Source organism: Chiloscyllium plagiosum, unplaced genomic scaffold (assembly GCF_037043375.1).
Source record: "Chiloscyllium plagiosum isolate Xiang-an unplaced genomic scaffold, Cpla_swu_hap1 HiC_scaffold_2, whole genome shotgun sequence".
NCBI classification, from domain to species: Eukaryota; Metazoa; Chordata; class Chondrichthyes; order Orectolobiformes; family Hemiscylliidae; genus Chiloscyllium; species Chiloscyllium plagiosum.
Window position 1 is genome coordinate 14176677 of NW_028270140.1, and position 22681 is coordinate 14199357.

Below are 22681 nucleotides of genomic sequence, written 5' to 3' on the forward strand. Positions count from 1 at the left end.
GTTCCTCCAATTTGCGGTGTGTTTCATTGTAGCAATGGAAGAGGAAAAGGATGGTCATGTCGGAAAGGGAATGGTTTGGGGAATTGAAATGGGCAGTATGGGCAGTGACTGGCAGTGACTGCGGCCCAACTGCGATGCTTGGCAAATTACGTTGTTAAGGTCTGGATCAGCGCAGAATGAGAAATAGTGTTGTACCAACTGTGACAAGGATATATGTGATAGCACTGGCACTCCCCAGTTCCCCTCTCCTCCCCTCCCTCCGCTAGCTCCCTTTTTCACCATCCCTTCCACCCTCACCACTCCTCCTATCCCCTTCTCCCTAGCCCCATTCCAAACTCTTCCTGTACCCCTCACCCCTTCCATCTCCTAACCTTTTCCACCAAACTCCTTTCCTTCTCCACCCCAAACCCCTTACCTCACGCTTATTCCACTCACCTCCATTCACTCCCACCATCTCTCTCTCTCCCCTGCCCTGAATGCCCTTTACCATCACACTCCCCTCCCCTCACTCCTTCCCCCGATTTGCCCCATCTCCTCTAAACTCCACCATGGGCACCTCCAACCCGCCACCTACTCCTTGCAGGTCCCCTATCGGGCCGGAAGGTGGCAGCTGCGAGTCGGGGCGAGGCGTGTTGGGGGCGGGGCTGCGGGGGTGTGGCGTGACCGCGGAGGGGGCGTTGCCGTGGTCGGGGCTGGAAAAGGAGAGGCGCGTGTTTGGCTGGTGGGCGTGGCCGTGGCACAACGTGGTGAGGGAGGCGCGTCGTGGAGGTTTTGAGGTGGTGCCGGGGGCGTGGCCGGAGCGTGAGGCCTGAGCTTGGTGTGGGGGGGGGGCGTGATCGAGGGTTGGGGCGCGTAACGCTTTCGAGGTGTAGGGGCGGGGCTTGGCTCGGTCCCGCCTCTGCCGCGGTGGTGTGTGGGTGTGTACTCGGTGGGCCGGGGGATGAAGGCCGCTCAGCAGCTGATGAAAGTGTTCGTGACTCGCCGGATTCCTAAGGACGGTTTGCAGGTTCTGTCCGAGTCCGGGATGTGAGTATCCCGCCTTTCCTCCCCGCTGCTCCGACCCTGGGCATCCGTTCTCCCGCCGCCGAGACTGAAGGCCCTGAGCCTGGGCAGCTCCAATGGGGGAATAAGGGCATTATAGAGAGAGTGAGAGTTAGCACCCTGAACGTACTAAAGAGTTAATTCTGCAATTGGAAAATAAGACAAGATGTTAGAAACACTCAGCAGGTCCAGCAGCGTCTGTGGAGAGAGGAGCATAATTAATGTTTCAGGCCCAAGACTTTACCTTCAGGAGGACATCAGCCCTGACCTGATGAGTATTTCCATCCCTTTCTGTTCTTATTTCAAAGCTCGGTCGCATCTTCTGCAGCATTTTGCTTTCTCGTTTTAGATTAAACCTGAGTCTCCAAGAAGATTGTTCTAATGATTACACTGAAAGCCTTTGTTTCATTCTTTTAGGTCCCACCAACTCCACTTTTAATTCCTAGGGGATTAACAGAAGGTCACTGCGTTTTAATACCATGTATGTGTTTTAGCTGTTTGCAGTCCAGTGGATGGTTTGTATTCGCTGGTGAATGTTCATCTAAAGTAGATACTGTTTGGTACTGAAACGCATTTCATCCTTGAATCAGAGGATTCATGTGAACATGCTGTGAAGTCAGTATATGGTGAGGTTGGCACTAAGGTTTTAATTATTCTAATTGCTTAACAAACTTGGTCAAATATTAGTTTTCAAAGGTTTTTGTTCATTAATCACTTGGAGATAGTGAGAACTGCAGGTGCTAGAGAGTCAGATTGGATAAAGAGTGGAGCTGGAAAAAGCACAGCAAGTTAAGCAGCATCAGAGGAGGAGGGGGGGGGGTCAACATTGCAGGTCAGAACGTTTCAAAAGGTTCTGATCTGAAATGTCGACTTCTGTAATGCTGCTTGACTTGCTGTGCTTTTCCCAGCTCCACTCCTTATCCATTCAGTCTGTCATCCCTATGCAAGTTCTCTGAAAGAACAATTTCCTGTATCAAATACTGTAGTTTCTTGCCCTTGTAAACTTTTTTCAAATATTTATCAAATTCCCCTTTAAAGCTGCTTTTGGGATTGTTTTTGTTGAATATTCCATGTCCTAACAAACCTCTGCATTAAAAAAAACTAACTGCTTTTGCTCTTCTACAGATAATAAGATAAATTCATTTTCAATATTGTGAAAAAACTCTACATTGAACTTATCCAACCTGTTGTAACTTTGATAAATTTAATTTTCTCAGTTCCAATTGTAAAAAGTGAATGTAAGAAGGCATCCAAATTGCAAACTCTTATCCTAATTGGAACATTGCTCCATTAATGAGTTGTAAGTATCAGATCTGTATACTTGCCAAATATGGATGATTTCCCATAGCCCACTTCATGATTCTTCTCGGAAACAAAAGGACTGTCCAGAACTGATCTTCACTTAGAACTAACCACACATTTAATTTCCATTTCATAATGTCTGTATCTTGTTAACTGCTTAGATAATTCTTCCACACTGTCTGAACACTGCTGTTTTTCTTTTATATTCAATGTCATATGTTTAGATCCTTTTCTTAATTAATACAAGTTGAAATTATATTCACCTTATGGTTCTAGCCATCATTTTCTGAACAGCTTCTCTTCAAAATCAACCTCCTTCAATACAACTTATTCTGAAGCTTAAATGTAGTCAGGAAAATAATGTCAGGAGTGACCGTTGGTTTGATTTTGTTGTGTTTCAGTTGCAATATTCAACAATGGGACTCTGATGAGCCAGTTCCAAAGGAAGAGTTGCTGAAGGGGGTTATAGGAGCACATGGCCTTTACTGTATGTTGTCGGACAAAATCGATCATGAGGTTTTACAAGCAGCAGGTAAGCTGTGTTGTTCTTAACAAAACTGATGTCACAGTTATGTACAATTTCTGGCAAGTGGGAGAAGTGTTTTATTGTGTAAACCTAGCAACCCCGTTGTGAACCACGAATGTTTTAACCTGCCAGAATGGTGAGATGGCGAAAAAAAATCCTTTCTATACATCTCTTCTGTTTAGGATTGATTCTGCTGCAGATTCTTTTGTCTTTCCACACCATTAAGAAATCAATTTTAGGAGAAGGGTGAGACTTTTCATCCAGAAGAGAGAATCACTTTAATGAAATGGTTCTTTTTGGTTCACCTTAAAGAGCTTCACTCTGACACTGTTATTGGACAAGATGTGTATTTATGGAAAAGGTATAAAAAGCATTTGATAATGTGTTACCCTAGACAACAACCTTGAATGTATGTTGCTGGAAAAGCACAGCAGATCAGGCAGCATCCGAGGAGCAGGAGAAGGGCTGATGAAGGCCCTGATGAACGGCTTATGCCCGATACGTCAATTCTCCTGTTCCTCAGATGCTGTCTGACCTGCTGTGCTTTTCCAGCAACACACCCTCGACTTTGATCTCCAAGATAAGCTCCTGGTGTATAAGTATGGATAACATAGCTAACAGGAAACATAGTTAGGGTAAATGTCTTTTTCTATTTAATGGGCAGGAACGTGGAGTATGATGGGAATGAGTGTTTGGGCCTAAACTATTTGCAGTTTATATCAATGACATTTGAACCCTTCATCAAATTATGCTAATGAAATTTGCTAATGACACCAAGATAGGTCAGAGACTAAGCTGTTGCGAGGAATTATCAATGAGTCTACAAAGGCATGCAGATAGTTTAAGTGAATGGGCACATATTTGTTAGCTGGGATACAATGTGGGACTTGTCCACTGTGGCAGGAAGAATAGAGAAAAAGTATACTAATGAAGAGAAATTGCAGGACTTTGTGGTACTGAGGAAATGAAATGTCCAGCTACATAAAATACAAAATGTTAGTATGCAGATACAGCAAGTGATTAGGAAGGTAAACCGAATGTTGATGTTTATTGCAAAGGGAATGGAATATAAAAATTGGGATGTTTTACTGCACCAGCACAGGGTGTTGATGAGGCAACATCTAAAGTACTTTGAACAGTTTTGGTCTCTTTAATTGAAAAAGGAATTTATTTTAGAAGCATATCAAAAAAGTTCATTTGACAAATTCTTGAGATGAGGGACTTATGAAGAAAGGCTGAACAAGTTGGGCTGATACCCACTGGAGTTGGAAGATTGAGAGGCGATCTCATTGAAAGATATAAAATCCTGAGAGGACTCAACACTATTAAGTGAATGTTGTGGGAGAGACTTGGATCGGGAACTCCCTCTTAAGATGTAGAAGGGAAAAATGTTCTCTGAAATTTCCTTTCAGAGAAGGTAGTGGGGACTGAATCATTGCATTTATTAAAAGCTGAGTTTGACAGATCTTTGATAGACAAAGGAATCAAAATTAAGGGTGTTGGGGATAGATAGGTGGAGATGGAATGACAAAATGATTGAACATGATCTTTTGGAGTTGCTGAGCAGAATTAAAAGACCAGATGACTTGTGTTTCCGTTCCTATACGGTACCTCCTTTTTCTGGTTGCAAGCAGATTAATTCCTGAACAAAAGACGTTTGGTATTTTCCTGATTCTTGTTTGTTCAGTGTGTCTCATTGCTGATTAATAAGTGTCCTTCCTTGAGTGAAAAGACAGCATGCCAACAACTTCAGTGTCTGAGCACATAATAGATAAAGAACATTATTTAAAATGAGGGATTATGTTGGTGTGGTTTAATACTTGCCGATAAAATGCTGCACAAGAGTCAGTTTTTACTTATTCTTGGGCTCACATTCCTTGTGAATAATTGAGGTCAGAGCTGTAGACATTATGTACTTGGACTTTCCTAAAGCCTTTGACGAGGTTCAATATGGTAGACTAATTAGTAAAGTTAAATCATGTGATGCAGGGTGAAATTGCCATTTGGATACAAAATAGACTTAACAGCAGAGGACAGTGCGTGGTGTTTGAAGATTGTTTTTCAAACTGGAGGCCTGTGACCAGCAGTGTTCCACAGGGAACAGTGCTGGATCCACTTTTGTTTGTCATTTTTTATATAAATAATTTTGAATGAGAATATAGAAGGCATGATTAGTAAATTTATGGATGGCACCAAAATTGGTGGTATAGTGGACAGTGAAGAAACTTACGAGGTTACAAAGAGATCTTGATCAATTGGGTCATTGGGCTGAAGAGTGGGAAATGGAGTTTAATTTGGATAAATGAGGTATTACATTTAGGGAAAACAACCAACAAACAATTGTACAATTAAAAGTAAAGTTTTGGGCAATGTTGTAGAACAGAGGCACCTAGGATTTCAGGTACATAATTCTTTGAAGTTTGCATCACATAGAGATAGGATGATTAAGAAGGCTTTTATCAAGCTTGCCTTTGTTGCTCAGGCCTTTGAGTATATGAGTTGGGACATTATGATAAGGTTGTACAAGGTGTTGGACTTTAATAAAGCCTTTTGGAGGACTGTGTCCAGTTCTGATCTTCCTGTTATAGGAAGGATATTAAACTAGAGAATGTTCAGAGGACATTTACTAGGATGTTGCTGGGAATGGAGAGTTCGAATTAAGGAAAGGTTGAATAGGCTGGGACACTTTTCACTGGAGCGTAGGACTTTGAGAGGTGACCTTAGAGATTTATAATATCATGAGTGGCAAGGCAAGGTAAATGGCAAATGTCTTTTCCTGACAATGGGAGATTTCAAGATGACTGGCATATTTTGAAGGAGAGAATAGATTTTAAAAAACAGGGAGGTTCGTGTGCAGAATGAATTGCCAGAGGAAATGATGGATATAGATACTGTTACAACATTTAAGAGACATTTAGATAAGTACATGAATAAGAAATGTTTGGAGGGATATGAATCAAGCGCAGGTAGGTGGGACTAATTTAGTTTAGTCAGCATGGACCTATTGGGTCAAAGGCAAGATTAAAATGGTGCTGGAAAAGCACAGTAGGTCAGGCAGCATCCAAGGAGCGGGAAAATCGACATTTCGGGCAAAAGCCCAACCTGTTTCCATGCTGTATGACTCTTAAGACTTTGCCAGATCAATTTGTGGGATCAAAGGTGTTCGATTTTAGTTTTAGAATAATGCTTCTCTTCAAACGAATTTACTTTTTCTTGTTCTATTACAGGTCCAAATTTGAAAGTCATCAGCACATTGTCTGTTGGATTTGACCATCTCTCTATAGATGAAATTAAAAAGCGGTAAAAACTAGTTTTTAAACATTCTTAATTAGTCTTGACGTGTGGACCAAGCAATATCATTGCAAATTCTTTATTACTCTGAGTCAACTATGTACAGTAGTGCGAGACTGGAATTTTGCATAGTCCAAACCAGGTCATGTGAGGCAGGTAAGAGGACAGGTGTGTGGTCAGGTTCCTTCTTCCTTAAAGGACATTCATAAACAAACAGCTTTCTTGCATCATACGAAACAAAGCAATGTGGGTGCTGGAAATCTCAATCAAAAACAGAAATTGCTACAGGAACTCAGCAGATCTGGCAGCACCTGTGTAGAGAAAGCAGAGTTTCTCTAAACATTTGGAGTTCAGTGACTTTGAAGAAGGGTTTCAGGGCTTCCATCATGAGCACTGACTTGTAAGGGCTGATGAATTACTGGATCTCTGAGTGCACAGTTAATTAAAAATTGCTCTGTTCACCACAACATACTTGTCCTGAACCTGATGAGATTCACAGGAATTGAAATTCTGTCTTCTGTGCATGTCTGTCTTGGTGAAGTATCCATACAGGGCAAGACCTCTGCAGAAGCCAAACAGCGAGTGAAGCACGCTGTACGCTAGCCTATCAAACACTCCTGTAGGAACTTTTAAGACATGTTAGATCTGGACTAGTGCTGTTGCTGCTGCACTGTTAAATCAATGCTCCCATCACAAATATGGTACATAAACGCCTGTATGTTAAAACTCCCTTTTTTTTTAACATTGTTTTTATTAAAACTGACTTTGGATAGCTGCTAGGTAAAAACAATGACTGCAGATGCTGGAAACCATTTGATTTTGCCTGTCCTCGGATGCTGCCTGAATTGCTGTGCTCTTCCAGCACCACTGATCTAGAATTTGGATAGCTGCTGTCTGCTACAGTTGTCACATGCACCAATATTCTTTGACTTCCCTGAATAAGATTGCTAATCATGTCTAAAGTGAAACAGTTCACTGCTTTGTGCCAACATCCAGACAAACCTGTTTGAATTCTTTGTCCAGAAACCGTTGGTGCTGGCATTAAATTAAACTTTAGTTCCCAAAAATCAGGTTGTAGCAGTAAGCAGTGGGGACTGACAAAAAAATGTGGAGGTTTCAAAAGAAGTAGTTACTGCAACATCTGGGAATCTAAGAACAGAAGCTGCTCTGGCTTGATACAAAATTGGGTAGTTCACTCAGCAAACAATTTGGGGTTTGTAGCATGGGACATCAAAATGCCACATTGTTTATATTGGAGTGTGTGATCAGTGTTCTGTAGAGATGCATCCTATTGTTTTAAGTTCAGAAAGCTCAGGTGTTTGATGGCCATGACCGGGCCCAAGGTTGAATGTGCCCCGCAATTCAATGTGAAAGCTGCTGAACTTAGGGTGATCTGGAATTGAGTAAAGAAATATTCAGCAACCTCAGCAGTGATTTAAATCTGTCTCTTTTATTAGTGAATCAGATAGACAGTCATGTACAGTGCTGTGGAATACTGCACACATGTTTAGTTCTACATTGGACGGCCCAACCAGTTCTGAAGATTTGGCTTATTTCAAGATTTCCAACCCTTTATTTTCCTTCTTGGATATATCACTATTCTAAAGAAACACCATTTGCTTTCAAAGAAGCAGGTGTTGGTAAAGGAAAGGGTAATAGTCTGAAGAACTAAAGCCTCAGATTGTGCTGCAACTGGGAATCCTTGATCATAAAACTGAGTAACAAAAGCAAAAGACTATTCCAACACCGAATACCTTTAATCATTTATAAATAAACATCCTTTGTATTAACCTTTTTTACAGAGTAGACATCATGCACTTCGATTTTAGCATCTGGGCTAGAGGAACCAGCCTTACCAAAGTATTTAAAGATGCTTTAGTGTAATGCTGTGTGAATTATTGGCAGGATAAATGCGACAATCTGCAATGGATATGATGAAGTACAGACAATGATTTTTTAAAAACTACTTCCAAATTCTCTTTGTGAATTGGCTCTCGAAAATATCTACAAAAATAATTAGTTAAAAGCCAGGCTTCCGAGGAGCTGACTACAAATGCTTTGATAATTTAGAATATTTCAAATCAAATACAATGTGTTTTCTTGTATTTTTGACGAGTAATTTTTAAAATATAAATTTGTAAGAATCCTCTCCATGAAGCTCATAGCTTTGTGCCCTGAATTCTCCTCACTGCTGTCTATCCTCTTGTTCTGCTGTGCAAATCTCCTTGCACAGACCTTAGTTGACAACTTTGTTCCCTTAACCCCATACCCACTGTCGATTTTGCCATCACGCGTATCTCACCTCTTGAGGTCTCACTCATCAAAAAGGTTTTCTGTGATCATCTTTCTCCTCTCAACTCTGTGTGCTCAATCCCCATATCTTCATAATCCCATCTAGTCTAATCCCATCTAGTCCAATCCCACTGTCCTGCACGTCCAGCCTCTCTTTCATATCTCATCCAATCTGATACCATTCTCCTGCTCATTCCCCTAGCCATTAATATTCCATCCAATCTATCCTTTTCTCTTCCTTGCTTCCTGTATCCTTGATAATTACTCATTTTTAAAAAAACTATCTAATTTTTTAAAAGTATTTCCAATTGCTGCTTCAACAGCAGTGAATGGCAAAAAATTCCACAATGCAAGCTACCCTCTATGTAAAGACTTTATTTCTCTGATCTTTTCCAGTTACCTTAAATTTATACTGATCAGTTCAGATAATTTACTGCTATTTTGACACCAATATTTTTAAAAATGTCTGTGTTTGAAGGGGAATCCGAGTGGGTTACACCCCTGACGTCCTGACCGATGCCACTGCTGAACTCACCGTGGCTTTGCTCCTGGCAACATCTCGTCGTCTGATGGAGGCAACAGAGGAAGTGAAAAAGTAGGTGATGTGTACAGGAAGCGGTCTTTTCTCGATAGTTAATTTTTGACAAAGGTCACTAATTTGTTTGTTCTGCTCCAGTGGTGGATGGACAACTTGGAAACCCCTTTGGATGTGTGGTTATGGACTGTCCGGCAGCACTGTGGGAATTGTGGGCTTAGGAAGAATAGGTAAATGCATATTTTTTTTTAAAAAGTAAAAGCACTTCTACAAAACATGATATTGAAACAATGATCTTGTAGTGTTGTAAATTACTTAAATGAATTTTTAAAATGTGGATTCTCAACGCAACATTTTATTGCTATTCAGATGCATTTCACGTTACGTTATGAAGTTCCATTTTTGTATTCCTAGAAGTTACTTCAATGGATTGACGGTATTGTTGCTTCACACTAAGAAATTTCTGGCAAAAGTTAGTGAAACCATTAAGAGGTGATGTGTCTTAATTTGCATAGGTGGTAGAATTGTGAAGGACATGGTAGCAAATCATTCCCCTGTTCATCTTAGAATCCCTACCGTGTGGAAGCAGGCCATTTGGCCCATCAAGTCCACACTGACCTCCGAAGTGCATCCCAATCAGACCCACCACTCTACCCTCCTATCCCTATAACCCTGCATTTCCCCATGGCTAGTCCACCTAGATTGCACATGCCTGAACTCTACAGCGTAATTTAGCATGGGCACTCCACCTAACCTTTGGACTGTAGGAAACTGGAGTACCTGAGGGAACCCACGCAGACACTGGGAGAATGTGAATACTTTCATGCAGGCAGTTGCCTGAAGCTGGAATCGAACTCTGGTCCCTGGCGCTGAGAGGCCACAGTGCTAACCACTGTGCCACCCCAGTTGAGCTTTAATTTGGGAAATAACAGCTTTCTACTTGTCTTCAGCCTGTGGAATTTTTAGGCAGCAAGTGGGACACTAATGAATGCAAGAGATGGGGGAAGAAATGTCTTGCATTTATACACCACTGTCCATGACTATAGGATGTCCCAAATGCTTTTAAGCCTTGAAATACAGTCACTGTTGTTGGTGTAGGAAATGTGGCAGCCAATTTGTACATAGTGAGCTTCCACAGACAGCAATAAATAATGAACAAAATTTGTTTTTGAACTGATTGAGGGATAAATATTGAGCAGGATTCCAAGGCTAGTTTAACTGCTCCTCTTCATAATAGTACTATTGAATCTTATGAACCCATCTAAGGAGGTAAGCGAAGCTCAGGTTTAAAGTCGCATTGGAAAAACATCACCAGCAGCAGGGCAACACATCCCAACATTGCACTGGAGTGGTAGCTTTGTTTCTCGTGCATAATTCCTGTAGTGCAGCCTGAAACTGCAGCTTTTTGAATCAGAGGCATGGCTACTGTACCAAGTCACAGCTGACCCTTTTTTTACCTTCAATAACAGTTACCTAAATATAGATTATAAGAGTAACTGTACAGTGGAACAATGAAATTGTCAACTTGCTTCAGGGGAAAAAAGGAATAAAATTTCAGATGCTGATAATCTGAAACGTTAAGCACGTCATTCAGCATCTGCACAGAAAGGTAGGGCTAAACTATTTGTCAAGAATTTCTAATATTTTCTGGTTTTTCCCTTTAGCTTTTGGGTGTAACCCTTAACTGTGATATGTAAAACATCTTATGATAATTCTTAGGTTGTCTTTAGATGGATTGCATATGTTTTGACAAAATGTATGTACTTTGCTTGAGCCATTTTCAGTATGATGTCATATAGGATGCATGTATGTCCTTTGTCGGTTACCTTCCATCATTTGAAGTCTCTGTCAATTTCGCTATGTAACCAGATGCTAGGAGAAATCGAGAGCAGATTGAAATCGATGGAGTTTTTAATTGAGTTTAATTTCCTACTTAGCGTAGATATGGCTGTGAAAACACTTACATTGGCAGTCACCAGTATGATCATCAAGTACACTTAACACAATACCTTTCGTAACTAGTCTGCATTTAACTTGAATTACTTGGAAGGTCACCAGCTCAAACTCTGCTGCAGAGCTTCAGTAAATAATGCTGGCCAAAATACTATAGAGACAGCAAGTTATGGATGAAGCGTTCTCCCCTTATGTCCTGTTAGGTGGACAAACACCTAAAGAGATACCAGGATACCTGTTGAAGAGCAGTAAGTGTTTGTGATGTCTTGACCAACATTTGTCCCTTAAACAAAATCATTAGTAGATTGCCAGGCTAGATATGTCATCTAGTTGAGAGAATTCTGTGCACAAATTGGCTGTTCTGTTTGCCTAAAAGGGGCGGCTCAGTGGTTAGCACTGCTGCCTCACAGCACCAGGAACCCAGGTTCAATTCCAGCCTCAGGCAACTATCTGTGTGGAGTTTGCACATTCTCCCCGTGTCTGCGTGGGTTTCCTCCGAGTGCTCCGGTTTCCTCCCACAGTCCAAAGATGTGCAAGTTAGGTGGAATGTCTATACCAAATTGCCCATAGTGTTCAGGGATGTGTATGTTAGGGTAAATATAGGATAGGGGGGAAATGGGTTGGGGTGGATTATTCTTCAGATGGTCAGTGTGGATTTGTTGGGCCAAAAGGCCTGTTTCCATGCTGTAGGGATTCAATGATCCTATGAATTTCATTGACCGCACTTAAAAATAAACCAATTCCTTCACTGCATCATGTTAAGCATTTTGTATATAAATACAAGAATTTGCCTTAAAATAATTTTGTAAGCACGTTTTACTTTTAGGCCTTGCAATTGCACAGCGTCTGAAGCCATTTGGAGTGAAAAAATTCGTCTACACTGGACGTCAGCCTCGGCCTGAAGCTGCTGCCCAGATTCAGGGTGAATATGGTGGGTAGTTCTTTTTAAGGTCCCACATGATTTAAAAAACATGCGTATTAAACACAGCTGCCATTTTAGTTTCCATTTGGAGAAAAGTTGTGGCGTTAACTTAGTTTCCTTCCATTTTTATGCCTCTCATGGATCTCCCTTTTCCTGTTTTTCTTCTGGGATTTACACTGCTGTCATTTCAGTAGTTGCACCAGACTCGAACAGGATTTTCTTCAGCATCCAGAAGAAGTATTTACCTGTTTTGTTTATTGCCATTTGTTTGTTGAAGCAAAAAGAAATCTTGTGGACAATTTGCAAGTTTTGTTTTTGTTTCACCCCATATTCCAGTAATAGGTTCCAGTTTAGATTAAATTAGATTAGATTCCCTACTGTGTGGAAACAGGCCCCTCGGCCCAACCAGTCCAAGCCGACCCTCTGAAAAGTAACCCACCCAGACCCATTTCTCTCTGACGAATGCACCTAACACTATTTAGCATGGCCAATTCACCTAACCTGTGGGAGGAAACCAGTGCACCCGGAGGAAACCCACGCAGACACAGGGAGAATGTGCAAACTCCACACAGTCAGTCACCTGAGGCTGGAATCGAACCTGGGACCCTGGTGCTGTGAGGCAGCAGTGCTAACCACTGAGCCACGGTGCTGCCCACTATGGTATTTGCCTATGAATTAACATCTAATAGACTTGACTAACTCACAGTCCAAAGGCATTCTCCCATGGAAGCTGGTATTACAATCCTTACAGAGGCTGATAAGTTTTTGAAAAAGTTACTGACTGAAAGGATCACACACTTGGATTTCAAGTTTTAAGCTTTTACTGTAATAAAGTAAAAGCACCAACAACTAATAAATCCCACACCACTCTTACATTTCAGGAGAACTGGTGTAACTCCAAATTTCCAATGGGTTCACTCCTTGTTTTGTCAAACATGGACACCAAAATAGAATCTGAAATGCAAATGTACCAAGGCATCCAGTAAATGTTTTGTAATTTGAGCAATACTATTAATGAGCAACTTGGCTGTCTCGGTAGCTTTCCTACATTTGAATATTCTCTCTCCCAGCTTCGATTCCCATTTTGGCTAAAGTTAGGTACAGTTTGTTAGATAAGGTCTTTTCCCTGGGATGGGGCAGTCCAAAATTAGAGGGCATAGTTTAAGGGTGGTGCATGTATGGAATGAGCTACCAGAGGAAGTGGTGGAGGCTGGTACAATTACAACATTTAAAAGGCTTTTGAATGGGTACATGACAGGAAGGGTTTAGGGGGATATGGGCCAAATGCTGGCAAATGGAACTTGATATATTTAGGATATCTGGTCTGCATGGACAAGTTGGACCGAAGGGTCTGTTTCCGTGCTATAGAGCTGCTTGACTCTATGACCTGTAAAATGAATCGTCAGACTCTACAGCAGGAGCATGGAAATTTAACTTGCATTTTAAGTCAGTGCAACTACAGAAGATGCACACATCACATACAGACGTTAATGCCTGTAACAGCACTACCCAGGGTATTGGAGTTACGTTCTTGCCCAAGTTGAACTCTATTGTGAAACAAGTATAACCGTGAATTCACTCAGCATCTGTGAAACAATGCTGACAAAGGCATGAATTAAAACAGTTAAAGGTAAAGTGGCTTGCTTTATTCATAAACCTAAGTTAATTATGCATTTTTTTTTTACAGTCGCTAATACATATTGTTTAAAGTGTCTTGGATAGTTAAATCTCTTCTGACCAGTTTGTACTACTACAGTAAACATTTTGTCATTATGTTTTACTATTTGCCTCTCACTTGACAGCAGCCATCTAGAGAGGGGGCCGCTGACTAGAGTGATGAGGTGGCGTGGGTGAGTGAAGCAATGATATGGAGCCAAGCGGGCAATGAGCAAAGCAATGAGGGGGTAGTGAGCAGGAGTAAGAAGAAAATGGAGAAAGGGCTGGCAGACAACAATGATGTCAGCGGCACTAAATTCCAGTTCTTCAGCAGAAAGTGCAGTGATCTTATAAAAGGGTATTAAGTAATGCAACTTGAATCAGATTGTGTGTTAATTTCACATGCAGTACCCCTGAATAAGTTAGCTGAAGAATCTGACTTCGTCGTCATATCGTGTTCCTTCAGTCCCGAAACAAAGGATATGTGTAATGCTGACCTGTTTTCCAAAATGAAGAAGACAGCAATTTTTATCAATACAAGCAGGTAGGTAACATTGTGTCCCAGTCCTCGTTAACCCCTTCACTTTTCAAAAGATATCTGGAGAAGAATTAGGCATATGTGCATTTAACTTCACTGAACTATTCTCAACTAACCTGGAAAAATATTTCTGTGGGTGAGTGAGCAATTGATGGAAGTTTTTCTCTGGGGATAAATAATGACAGCAGTTAGCATTGATTCACTTGTGTGTAAATGAGAGATTTCTTAAATTAAGTTATTGGGTTTTTTTAACATTTTCCAATCAGGGATGTTATCACACACCTCTGGAGCAGGTGGTACTTAAATCTGGGCCTCCTGGCTCAAAGGTAGGGACACTGTCACTACACCTTTTGGAAGACCCCCACCTTTTTGGAATAACCTGAATGTGTAATTTAGAACCGGTGATTTGTGACTTTTTTTCTTGAATAACAGTTGAAGTAGAATTTGGCTTCATAGCTTCCAAAGCTCTATCACTGGAATTCTCCTGTGTTCCAGACTAACTGGTAGAGCTTGATGTTAATGATTAGTCAGCAACTCTAGTAGAGGTGTATCATTTGGCTAGGAAATGGGGATTGGTCCTTTATTGACTAGCAATTCTTATGTTTCTCTCTGCAACAGTTAACTTTCTATGAAGGAACTTCCCTATCGTTGAGCTAAAGGATTGGCATTGACCTCTTCTGTCATGTGCTTTCATGTTCCTGCCATGCTGTGATTGTTTGCTGTAGATTTAGTTTAGGTCTCGAGATTGAGCAATAGGTTTACCAAACTCTTGTCCTAAAAAACATACCTCTTGAAATGTCTAGACTATTTGTCTGTGATTTACCCTATTTTTAAAAAAATGCCTTCTACATAAATGTTTTTCTCTCTAGTGAACTGATCTTAATTCAATAAGTTCACTGAGCTGCCTGGGCACTGTGATTAACTCAATTCCCTGTATTGTATGTGACACTGACAAGACCCTATTTATTGACCATCTTTACTTGCCAAAGGTATTAACAGTGAATAGAGTGACTCTTGTGGTGCCTGGTAGTGTCCCTAGCTTTGAGCCAGAAGTCCCACTGCTCCAGAGGTGCGTAATAACATGTTGGAACAGGTTGATTAGATGATTGGCTGTTCATAAGTAGTTTTTACTGTGGGACCGGAATAATATGTATACCATTACATATAGGTTTACATCTATAAAAGACAACTGTGAACAGACGATTGTTTTCTTACAGCAATTCAAATTTTTCTGATACCTGCCCAATACCTATAGGCTGTTGGCATGATTTTAGAATTACTACACTGCTGAATGTGTGCCGTTCTACATTAGATGGCTTCCACAGTCAGAAACATTTGACAGTCTGTCAGAAAAGTGCATGGCCTATTGCCCATGGCATTTTATGTTGGCATCACTGCAACAGGTGGAAAGAGGAACATGAGTGGTTAAATGTTAAATTTCATTTATGGATACATTGCACTGTTCAATCGGTTGAGATATTGTGTTTAGACATTGTGTAGCTGTTACTGAACTGGCATAGAAGTAATTGATTTCACACGTGGCAAGGTAAAAGATTTCCTTGAAACACAGCTGCTGTTCTGTTGATTTCTTTGCATCCTGCAGAGGAGCTGTAGTGAACCAGGATGATCTTTATCAAGCTCTCTCTGCTGGTCAGATTGCTGCAGCAGGACTGGATGTCACGGTTCCTGAGCCGTTACCCACTGATCACCCTCTGCTGTCATTGAAAAACTGTGGTAAGTTCTAGCTTTCACCAGGTTAATGGAAGCTATAGGGACAGAAAGCTCATATCAGTCATTACAGACTCAGTGACATTTACCAATCTTTCTACAGCTAGCTGACTGACCTGAATATTCCTTTTTTTAATTTGGAATGTTTTGGGTGGGGGAGGTGATGATTGGTCAGTGTTCTATAAAGGATCTGTATCTTCTTGGTCCCTCCAGGCCCGGTGATCATTGAGTATTCTGGGCTGATGCTTAAATGCATTAGATGTAAAAGATCCCATGTTACTGTTCAAAGAAGAGTCCCCCAGTATTTGTCTCAATTAACACCTAAAACAGATTATTTGGTCACTTATCACTGCATTGGGACAGCGCTATGTGCAAATTAATTGCCTTGTTCCTTATATTTCAAAAGTAATTTTTTCAGAAGATGTGAGCTTTGTTGGCATGGCCAGCATTTGTGGCTCAGCCCTAATTGAACTGAATGGATTACGAGGGCCATTTTTAGAGGGCAATTAAGAGTCAACCACAATGTTGTGGGTTAAATTACATGCTTGTTAGACTGGGTAAGTTTGATAGATTTTCAACTGTAAAGGCTATTAGTGAAACAAATGGATTTTTGTGACAATTGATGGTAGTTTCATGGTCACTATTACTGAGACCAAATTTATATTCCAAATTTATTATCTGAACTTAAATTACATCAGCTGCCATGGTGGCATTTGAACCCTTCTCCCCAAAGTATTAGCCTTGTCTGTAGATAACTCGTCCAATGACACTTACTCCTATTCAATTATCTTTCATTTCTTTTAAATCCCTCAGAGATATACTTTCTATTAGATTTCTGTTGAATGTGACACCTCTTGCCCATCTTAAAGAGGCTTCTCACATCTGTAGACATTCTTAACTGTTCTGTTTAGATTTCTTTTAGATTTCTGAGTAAGTCATTACATAGAGGGGCACATAAAAGTTTTCTTGGTGTGGGCTTTGTAATCTGGTGATATTTTCATTTCAGTTATACTGCCTCACATTGGAAGTGCCACTTATGCGACCAGAAACACCATGTCTGTCCTAACAGCTAACAACCTCCTGGCAGGACTCAAAGGAGAGCAAATGCCAAGTGAACTCAAACTCTAACTGGATTCACATTGTCTAATGTTTGCACATTTACTTGATTCTTCTCTCAGTAAAGGATGATAAAGTTAAGTGAATTTCTTGCAGAAATATTGTTCAGACAGTGGTTTTAAGAGGGATAAACTTGGAAGTTGGCCTTAAGTTGAAAAGTGAAATGGGTGTGTTTTATGAACAATTTACCTCGAAGAGAGAATCATTCTGTTTACTATTCATGGCAACTATTAATTACACGTCATACAGTGTATATGAAGTGACTAACTTATTCATCTGGTTATGCACAATGTATTGGAAGGATTGAAAGGGTATGATGTATCTTATGACCTTCAGTTTGATGAATTGTGCATTATGCAAATTATTTATGCCATATAATTTAATCATTCACCATGCTATTCTGTTTTTGGTAAATAGTTGATGTTCTCTTCCAAACAACACTCTCCAATATCTTTCTGTAATTGCAAATTAGAGGACATATTGATTAAATTAGAGAAGAAATGTGAAAATATTGACTATTTCATATCTACCATTTAGATTGCAGCCCTGTGACCATGGTATTTAGTGCAGCAGGCCAGGCAGCATCCGAGGAGCAGGAGAATCGACGTTTCGGGCATAAGCCCTTCTTCGGCTTATGACCGAAACGTTGATTCTCCTGCTCCTCGGATGCTGCCTGGCCTGCTGCGCTTTTCCAGCACCATACTTTTCACCTCTGGTCTCCAGCATCTGCAGTCCTCACTTTCTCCTACCATGGTATTTAGCCCAGTTAATGTATGGACACCCTTTCTATGTCATCTAAATTTCATAGACCTAACCTGATCTTTAACTTTTGACAGTATGGTCTGCTGATAGTCACTGTTTTTTGATTACTCTCCAGTCTTGAATTTTGCAAGTTTTGTTTGTAAGTTTCTATTTACTTTGAATTCTCTTTTACAATTTGGCCATATCTTCACAACAATTGGAATCTCTCACTATTCATAAGTTTTTAAAGAGCTTAATTTGTGCATGGAAGACAAATTTGTCTTCCGCGTCTTGAATGAATTATGGTCAGAAAATATTTTTTGAACATTCCTATCAACATTTATTTCTTAGCCAACATTTGTACTATAAGAAGAGTCTAAAAACATTAAAAAGTTGAATCTGAAACACACTGGTGTCATTTGTAGTATATCGAGTTTTGTTTATATACACATATACATCCTATAGTGCAGCTATGAAGGTTGGCCAGTACGTTTTGAAACATCAGTATAATTTGTCATAGTGTACTCGAAAAGTCTTTAAGCTTTTTAACACTCTAGTGTTCTGTATATTTCCAAAATTGATTATCATTCAGTAGCAACTTTTAAAATGTTCTCTCAATCAAATCAAATGACTCCAATAGCAAAGAGATTGCATCAAGTAATTTCTAAGACATTGTTATTAGGAAATATCATAACTCCCATATCAAATTAATTTTCCAAGATATCTCTTGTTGCAATTTTAAAACGTTTGATTAACTGAGTCTGCTGTATATTTATTTATAACCAGAACTGGTCCACAGGTTCAAGTTCTAATTTGGGGCAAGGTGAATTATAATGGAATAGTCAGGAGCTTACAGGGGTTGATTGGAATAGTTTGTTTGCAGGCAAGTGGGAGGCCTTTAAAAGTGAGAGAGCTAGAGTTCAAGGTTTATTTGTTTCTGTGAGGGTGAAAGGCAAGGTCGACAGTAATAGTGAACCCTGGATGTTGAGGCTTTGACCAGGCAAAAGATGGTATGGCTCAGGTACAGGCAACTGGAATCAAGGGAACCTCTGGAGTTATAGAGGGGATATAGCAGTCCAACAAAGATGCAAATCAGGAGGGATAAAAGGGGCCACAAGATAACCTTGGCTGAGAAGATTAGGGTGAATAAGTATATTTAAAGGAAAAAGAATCTCTAGAGAGAGAGAATAGCACCCCTCAAGGACCAAAGTGAACATGTATGTGTCGAACCACAGGAGATGGGCAATTAATACTTTTCCTGTGTTTATTGTGGAGGAAGACAAAAGTTAATGGTCATATCTTGGGGACAGTCCATCTCGCAGTAGAGATGGTGTTGGATGTATTAGAATGTATGAACGTGGATAAATCTCCTGGTCCTGACTAGATATATCCAAGAACACAGCAAGAGGCTAGAGAAAAATTGCAGTGGCCCTGGCTGATACTTTTGATCATCATTAGCTATGGGTGAGGTTCCAGAAGACTGAGAGTAGCGAACATTGTGCTCTTATTCAAAAAGGGCTACAAAGAAAATCCTGGCAACAATAGACCTCTAAATCTTATATTTGTGGTAAGTAAGTTACTTGAAAAAATTCTGAGATAAGATGTACCTGCATTTGGAAAGACAAGGTTTGATTGGGAATAGTCAGCATGGCTTTGTGCATGGGAGATTGTGCCCCTCAAATTTGTTAGAGTTCTTTGAAGTGACCAGGAAGGTTAACTTGGGCAGGGCAGTAGACGGAGTGTATATGGACTTCAGTAAGGCCTTTGATGATAAGGTTCCACATGGTAGGTGGCTCTGGAAGGTAGATTGCATGGAATCCAGGGGGAACTGGCAAATGGGATGCACAATTGACTTGATGATAGGAAGCAGAGGGTAATAGTGAAAGGATGTTTGTTGGACTGGAAGCCTGTGACTAGTGGTGTGCCTCTGGTTGGTACTGGGCCCATTGCTGTTTGTTACCTATATCAATGATTTGGATGAGATTATACAAGGCATAATTAAGTTTGCATAAAACATAAAATAGGCAGCATTGTGGACAGTGAGGAGGGTTATCAGAAATTGCAGCAGGGGGACCTTGATCAGCTGGGAAGTGGGCAGAGAAATGGAAACTGGAGGTTAATATAGATAAGTGTGAGGTCTTGCATTTTGGAAAGTCAAATGAAGTTAGGAGTTTCATGGTGAATGGTAGGGCCTTAAGGTGTGTAGTGGAACAGAGGGACCTTGGAGTTCAGGTGCATAGTTATTTGAAAGTGGAGTCACAAGCAGACAGGGCAGTGAAGAAGGCTTTTGGCACACTGGCCTTAATTGATCAGGGCATTGAGTATAGAAGTTGGGAAGTTATGTCACAGTTGTACAGGACATTGGTGAGGCCGCACTTGCAGTAATGTGTTCAGTTTTGGTCACCTTACTTTCGGAAGGATGTTATTAAACTGGAAAGTGCAGAAGAAATTTCTCAGGATTTCAATGGTCTGAGTTATAGACGGCAGTTGGACAAACTGGGACTTTTTTCTTCAGAGCATGGGAGACTGAGGTGACTATGACTGTGAGTATATACGGTCATGCGAGACATGGATAGGGTAAATGCACTCAGTCTTTTTCCCAGGGTTGGGGAATCGAGGACTACAGGGCATCAGTTTAAGGCAAGAGGGGAAAGAATAAAAGGGAACTTATCGTTTGTCATTTTGTATATAAACATAGCAGCCAATTCATTGATGGTCATCTTCCATAAGTGGCAATGGGCTAAGTGATCAATCAATCTGCTTAGCTATATTAGTTGAAGGATAAAACCTAGCACTCCATTTATTATAGCTCAAGGCATAAATTACCAAAACCAGGCACCACCCCTTTTCTTCCATCACTTTTTAGCTCAGTTATCTTTTAGTTTATCTTATACTGGGAGCCATTTACTAGCTTGTACTGGATAGAGATAAGGGTACAAGATGCAATCCTATTGACCTCAATGTTAAAATGGCAGACTGAACCAGGAAACCTCAACATTTAAGGACTATTTTCTCTAGCTGAAGACAAAATTTCCACCAGGGTGCAGAGTGCAATGCCTAGCAACTCCATAAGAATTTCATAATATGCTGAAAAATGTAATTTCTTACAATTAGGTCCTGTGTTGGCACGATACTGCATAGTAAGGCAATAGGTAGATGCAAGTGAGGAGGTGATGGTGATAGGTCAGAGTGGAGGGTGGAGCAGATAGGTGGGATGGAAGATGGACAGGTGGGATAGTTTAAGTCTGTCTGGAAAAGGTGAACACTCAGTCAAAGCAACAGCATCTGAATAGATGACCAAGTGTTTTGTCAATGTGGCTTAAGATCGATCTTGATGGAATTCTGTTACACAACTGAAGGCACAATTCCACGTGATAGGGAGAGGTGATAAGGAATGTCATTATTGTCTACAGGTTTCTATTACAAAAATTGGATGATGCAAACTTGGCAGCCAACTGTTCTGTGGTCACATAGGGATGTCTAGGGTTGTGATTCAACTCACTGCAAGCGATTTTTGAACAATTTTCAGTAAATCCTGGGAGGAGGATAATATAATAACGTCCTTTCGGATCACCACGTCGGCCTGGGTCTTAGGGGAACACGGGAACTGAATTAGCTTTATTACCACTACTTATTTGACTACATGTGAAAAGTGTATCAGTTGCCACTAGTCACTATCCGTCTTTTACCTTTTCTTCGATAACATTGGAAGGTGTTATCTTTCTGTGCTGAAGGCTATTCCGTGACCTTGCCCCGTCCACAGACTGAGCTGGGGTCTGGCACTGATTCAGGCTCTCAACATTGCAGCCTACTCTCTTTTCTCTCTCTCACACACACAGCCCAGGGTCTCCTCGTCAGACAGGGTACAACCATTCATACAGCGAACTCTTCCAGGAGGTGACTGCAGTCAGCTCCGTCCCGTGGAGAAGCAGCCTTCACTAACACACTGTGCTGTGGTGTCTGGGCAGGTGGGTTAAAAGCTCAACTTTAGGCGAAACGCGATGTATCTGTCTAACAGCAAAATACCCTTCCTTTTAATTGGATGAGATTAGGAAATTGGTGCAACTTTAAATCGTAAATACCAATGAATGCGCAGGGCTGCATTGTGCAAGTTTTGATCGAATGGTGTTGTGGAAAAAAAACTCTCAAGTCGAGTGGTAGTGAATGCTGTGATAATATTGTAGGGCGCTGTGTGTGTAATAACTGTCCGGGGTAATGAGTATGATTGGGCAGAGTTGGTGCAGTGCCCTGTGGCTGAGGTACTCCGGGTGAAATGCCTCACCAGCCCCCTCTTCTGTCTCCTCAGTGAGTGCCCTATCGTGGCCTTGTTTCTGACTTCGTAGCCTGGTGAGTGCAGCTTCTTCCACAAATGTTTTACTGCTTTCAGGTGTTGGCTGGGGACTGGAGTTGAGTGTTAAAAGTCACCTCCTTTCTGATCTGCTTGCTTAAACAATGCAACTGGGGCTACGTTATTTGCAGAAGTCCCTTGCTAACACTGAAGCAGAAAATCCGCCGATCGAAATCTTCAGGTCTGAAAAAAAACTTCCAAACGAGTCCAGTTATTTTAAACGGATTAACGTTTTACTTAAAATATTGTTAAGAGGAATGCCCTAGAAGAACGTGTGCGCACAGGAAATATCTTTGTTGGAGTATAACGAGGTATGGTATCTTCACAGCATTCATATGTCATGGAAGTGGAATTGAGTTTGAAGAAAGTTTTCACTTATGCAGCAATCTCCTAACCCTGGGACATCTCAGAGCCTAAAGTCTGTAGTGACCTCTGAATGAGCAATGCTGTAGTCGGTTTATGTCCCACAGACCCCACCGAAAGGAATGGCCTAATGACCAATTAATAATCTATTGTTTTTTTTCACATCTTGGCTGAGGGATAAATATTGACCAGGCCATTTCAGAGAATTACCCAGCTTTTCTTCAACATAGTGCATTGGGGGTTATATGGACCTGCCAGAGGGGGTCAGATGGAGTCAGTGTGATGCCTCATCTAAAAGATGCACTTTCAATGTGGATAAGTGTTCAGGG

The 22681-nt window shown here is 40.9% G+C and overlaps 1 protein-coding gene across 1 annotated transcript; it reads left to right on the forward strand.

The window, feature by feature from the left end:
* The first annotated feature begins 870 nt into the window (after nt 1–870).
* On the forward strand, nt 871–18046 carry LOC122564583 (glyoxylate reductase/hydroxypyruvate reductase-like). The gene is made up of 9 exons (XM_043719676.2): nt 871–1026; nt 2745–2875; nt 6097–6169; nt 8931–9047; nt 9129–9217; nt 11767–11871; nt 13927–14062; nt 15660–15790; nt 16791–18046. Exons 1-9 carry the CDS (start codon nt 941–943, stop codon nt 16910–16912), a joined length of 990 nt encoding a protein of 329 aa, XP_043575611.1. The 5' UTR covers nt 871–940; the 3' UTR covers nt 16913–18046.
* Nucleotides 18047–22681: the final 4635 nt, after the last annotated feature.

Bases quoted from the DNA above. Each gene is read 5' to 3' on its own strand.
- LOC122564583 (XM_043719676.2), top strand. From the start codon at position 941: ATGAAGGCCGCTCAGCAGCTGATGAAAGTGTTCGTGACTCGCCGGATT. The intron at 14,063-15,659 runs GTAGGTAACATT...TGCATCCTGCAG, and splicing joins ATTTTTATCAATACAAGCAG to AGGAGCTGTAGTGAACCAGG. The intron at 15,791-16,790 runs GTAAGTTCTAGC...TTTTCATTTCAG, and splicing joins GCTGTCATTGAAAAACTGTG to TTATACTGCCTCACATTGGA.